The following is a 3731-nucleotide window of genomic DNA, read 5'->3' as shown; positions in this document are numbered from 1 at the left end:
CGCCCCGCCCCGCCTGGCCATCTGCTAACTTTTGAACTTTTATGACCGGTGGGTGCTGTTGCGGTACGCCTGGCATTGTGCAGCTGTACTGGTGTGGGGTCGGAGGAGGTGGGCTGGGCGGCGTCGTCCCTGTGCGGATGGAATTAGCATTCCCTGCTCAATGAGCGAGCACTGCGGAGAGAGAGATAGAGAGAGAGATAGAGAGAGAGGTGTGGAAACTCTCTCGTCGTTCGACCGGACTTGATTTACCCTTCACGCCTCGCCGGACGCTCGGCACGCGCCTCTCTAGAGTAAAGCGACACACGGAGGCGTAAGTCACGGGTGAAAAGTGAAAAGGGCGTAAGTCCACGGACTTTTCATTGGACTTACGCCCTTTTCACTTTATGCCAGTGAAGTAAGTTAGCCCTGGACCCACCCCTGAGAGTGCACTCAGAAAAAAAATTACATTTGCAGCTAAAACATTTGCTGTATGTGGACAACTAATTTTCGGAGCTGTACAGCAAAAAGTTAGCTGTACTACTAACACAATAGCTCCAGAGCAAACCGGTGGAGCTACCACGCTAACTTTTAGCTGCGTAGCTCCAAAAGTTAGCTGTCCATATATAGCAAATTTTTTAGCTGCCCATGTAATCTTTTCTCTGAGTGTGTGTGGCTGAGCTGCGCCCGCGGCCGCGCTAGTATACCCTAGAATACTCGCCCGAGATTCCGTTTTCGGCCCCTGTGATGGAGTGCACACGCCGATGGGTGTTTATCGCGGGCCGATTCGTCTTCGCTGCACAAGACGGGCGCGGCCGAATCGAGCCGACAAGGTGGCCGAGTCGAGCCGAGTCGAGCCGAGAGCCTCAGCCGCCGCGGGCCGCGGAGCTAGGGCGCGGTTGGGAGGTGGTGGTCTCAGTCTCAGGGGAGAACAGGGGCGGCGTGTAAAACGAGGAGGAGACGACGAGGGGAGAGGGGGAGCGGGCGGTGCGGGCGGCGCGCGCGGTTCTTTGAAAGCGAACGGGCGGGCGGGTTCGGGCGGGACCATTATCCTAAAAAGACTACACCCAGGTGCGAGCAAAACTCACAAAAAAATAATGAGAGAAGCTAATTAGACTCAATGTATGATCATGATGGTGACGACGACTGCAAACAGTCACCATTAACAATTACAAGGTAGACGCACGTTAAAACCGTGTGAAGCTGAGCTACATGTGCGTCTACCTTGGCCTGCGGCGCGCTAAAATTAAAATGTTTTCCCGATTTTGTTTGCATGCCTGTCCACCTCACCTCACGCCGTCTTCCGGGCGGTCTCCCCTTGCGCTTTCTGACAGAGCTGAGCATTTAAAGCTAAAGTTTAATTTCAAGTTCAGGTTAAGCTCAGCAATGAGATCAAAGTACTGAAACTACAATGAACGCTCCATGCTAACAGTTTCCTTTTGTATTTTATGTTTTAAAAAAAAAACAGATTAAAAGCACATACGATTTACAGCAAAGCTAGTGTAGATACAAGCAGATCGAATGTCAAACTTAAAACATGTTCCTTCAATCACACAGTACATAGTACACCAAACAAGTCATTTATCTCACAAGAGTTTAATCAGGTCCCTGTGAACCACTAGCTACAGTATGCATTCCAATAAAATGTCGACGAAGGCCACCTGCTGTCATAAATCTTTTGCTGCACACAGAACACTGGTAAGGCCTTTCATCTGTGTGGGTTCTGACATGGCACTGAAGACCACTACTGCTGGCAAATTTTCTGTTGCAAACAGAACACTCGAAGGGCATTTCTTCTGTGTGAGTTCTGAGATGGCTTCGAAGTCCAGGGTCTTGACTAAATTTCTTGTTGCACACAGGACACTCGAAGGTACGCTCGCCTGTGTGAAGTCTGAGATGACCTCGAAGAGCACCCTTTTGCCTAAATTTCTTGTTGCACACAGAACACTCGAAGGGTCTTTCTCCTGTGTGAGTTCTGAGATGGCAACGGAGACCATAATTCGTGGTAACTTTCTTGTTGCACACTGAGCACTCGAAGAGCTTCTCTCCTGTGTGCATTCGGAAATGTTTACAGAGATTGCTACTTGTCTTAAATTTCTTGTCGCACATAGAACACTCGAAGGGATTTTCTCCTGTGTGTATTCGGAAATGAGTACGGAGAGAAACACTTTGCGAGAATTCCTTGTTGCACACAGAACACTTAAAGGGTTTTTCTCCTGTGTGAGTTCGGAGATGGCTCGAAAGACCACTATTGCTGCTGAATTGTCTGTTGCACACTGAGCACTCGAAGGGCTTTTCTCCTGTGTGAGTCCGGAGATGGGTTTGTAGATCACTACATTTCTTGTTACACACGGGGCACTCAAAGGGCCGTTCTCCCGCGTGTGTTCGGACATGTCCACACAGAACTGCACTTGTCTTAAATTTCTTATCGCACACAGAACACTCGAATGGCCTTTCTTCTGTGTGAGTTACGAGATGAGAACGGACACCATCACTTGTGGTAAATTTTCTGTTGCACACAGAACACTCGAAGGGCTTTTCTCCGGTGTGCGTACGAAAATGTCTACGGAAATTAGAACTTATCGTAAATTTCTTGCTGCACAGAGAACACTTGAAGGGTCTTTCTTCTGTGTGAGTTTTGATATGGCTTTGAAGAATACTTTTTTGCGTAAATTTCTTGTTACACACAGAGCACTCAAAGGGTCGTTCTCCTGTGTGCATTCGGAAATGTTTACAGAGATTGCTACTTGTCTTAAATTTCTTGTCGCACATAGAACACTCGAAGGGATTTTCTCCGGTGTGTGTGCGGAAATGTAATCGGAGATTATTTCTTGCCACAAATTTCTTGTTGCACACCGAACACTCAAATGGCCGTTCGCCTGTGTGCGTTTGAAGATGTACACGAAGACCTTGACCTGTTTTTAATTTTTTGTTGCACACAGAACATTCAAACGTCATTTTTTAAATTGTCCGTTTGTAATTGAATGACGAGCTTTTCTTGTTATCACTGTACTCATGAGAGTACATGCACACACCACTGTTGGAGGTAAAATTCTTAAAACGCCGTTTGCTCGTAGTCTCTGTAGGATAAAAGACTCGAATTAAAACACGACCAATTTCTGAAACAACTACCCCTCAAGGCCCCGAAACACCGACGCACCGTTTAGCAAGCTGCATAATCCTCCGTGTTTTAGACCGGCGACTGCAGTGGCTGCTTGCCCAGCCTCGACTGGCTGTCCGCGCTCCTGGCAGAGGCGTCCTCCAGTCGCGCCCGCCTCGCATACCGCTAGCCCTGCACTTTCGGTCCATCTGTCTCCTACACTGGCGCCAACAACGCAGCCCTGGTCTGTAATCTGCGAGACTGGGAGTAGAAAAGCGAGACCTCTGGCTGGGACGAATACAACAGGTCTAGTTCCTCCCGTCTTTCCGGAATTTCACGAACATTAGTCCAGCCGGCCGGCGAAAGATAGTCGGTGGCTTATTTCTGGCACTTTGGCAGCTTTGGTGTGAAATAAATGGGGAGGAAATCAAGAATACTTTGGGGATATCGAAAGACCATTCCTTACAGACAGGTCGGGTAGAGACAGACACAGGAAGGGCCGTCACTGCCACACTAGGTGCTCTATCTCGTTGCACAGCACCGCAGCCCTCTCGCGTCACGGGTGTCCCCCTCCCTCGCCCCGCTCTGGAGGGCCATGGCGCCCTTACGGCCTGCTAATTCTGTGTGTCTTATCTCCGCCAGACTCTGCCGGCGC

At 49.2% G+C, this 3731-nt stretch overlaps 2 protein-coding genes across 2 annotated transcripts in view; both read right to left on the bottom strand.

Annotated features, from left to right (window-relative positions):
• LOC113212836 (uncharacterized) overlaps positions 1–3731 on the bottom strand; it is a 44144-nt gene that overhangs the window by 16589 nt on the left and 23824 nt on the right. The gene's annotated exons all lie outside the window — the stretch shown is intronic.
• Positions 792–3725, bottom strand: LOC113212838 (zinc finger protein 26-like). Its single transcript, XM_052270182.1, has 2 exons — positions 3137–3725; positions 792–3054 (listed from the first exon to the last, which is right to left on the bottom strand). Exon 2 carries the CDS (start codon positions 2932–2934, stop codon positions 1573–1575), a length of 1362 nt encoding a protein of 453 aa, XP_052126142.1. The 5' UTR covers positions 2935–3054; positions 3137–3725; the 3' UTR covers positions 792–1572.

This window comes from Frankliniella occidentalis, unplaced genomic scaffold (genome assembly GCF_000697945.3).
Source record: "Frankliniella occidentalis isolate FOCC.00 unplaced genomic scaffold, Focc_3.1 Scaffold5, whole genome shotgun sequence".
NCBI lineage: Eukaryota > Metazoa > Arthropoda > Insecta > Thysanoptera > Thripidae > Frankliniella > Frankliniella occidentalis.
The sequence above is the reverse complement of the archived record's forward strand: the minus strand, read 5'-3'. Positions and strand labels throughout refer to the sequence as shown.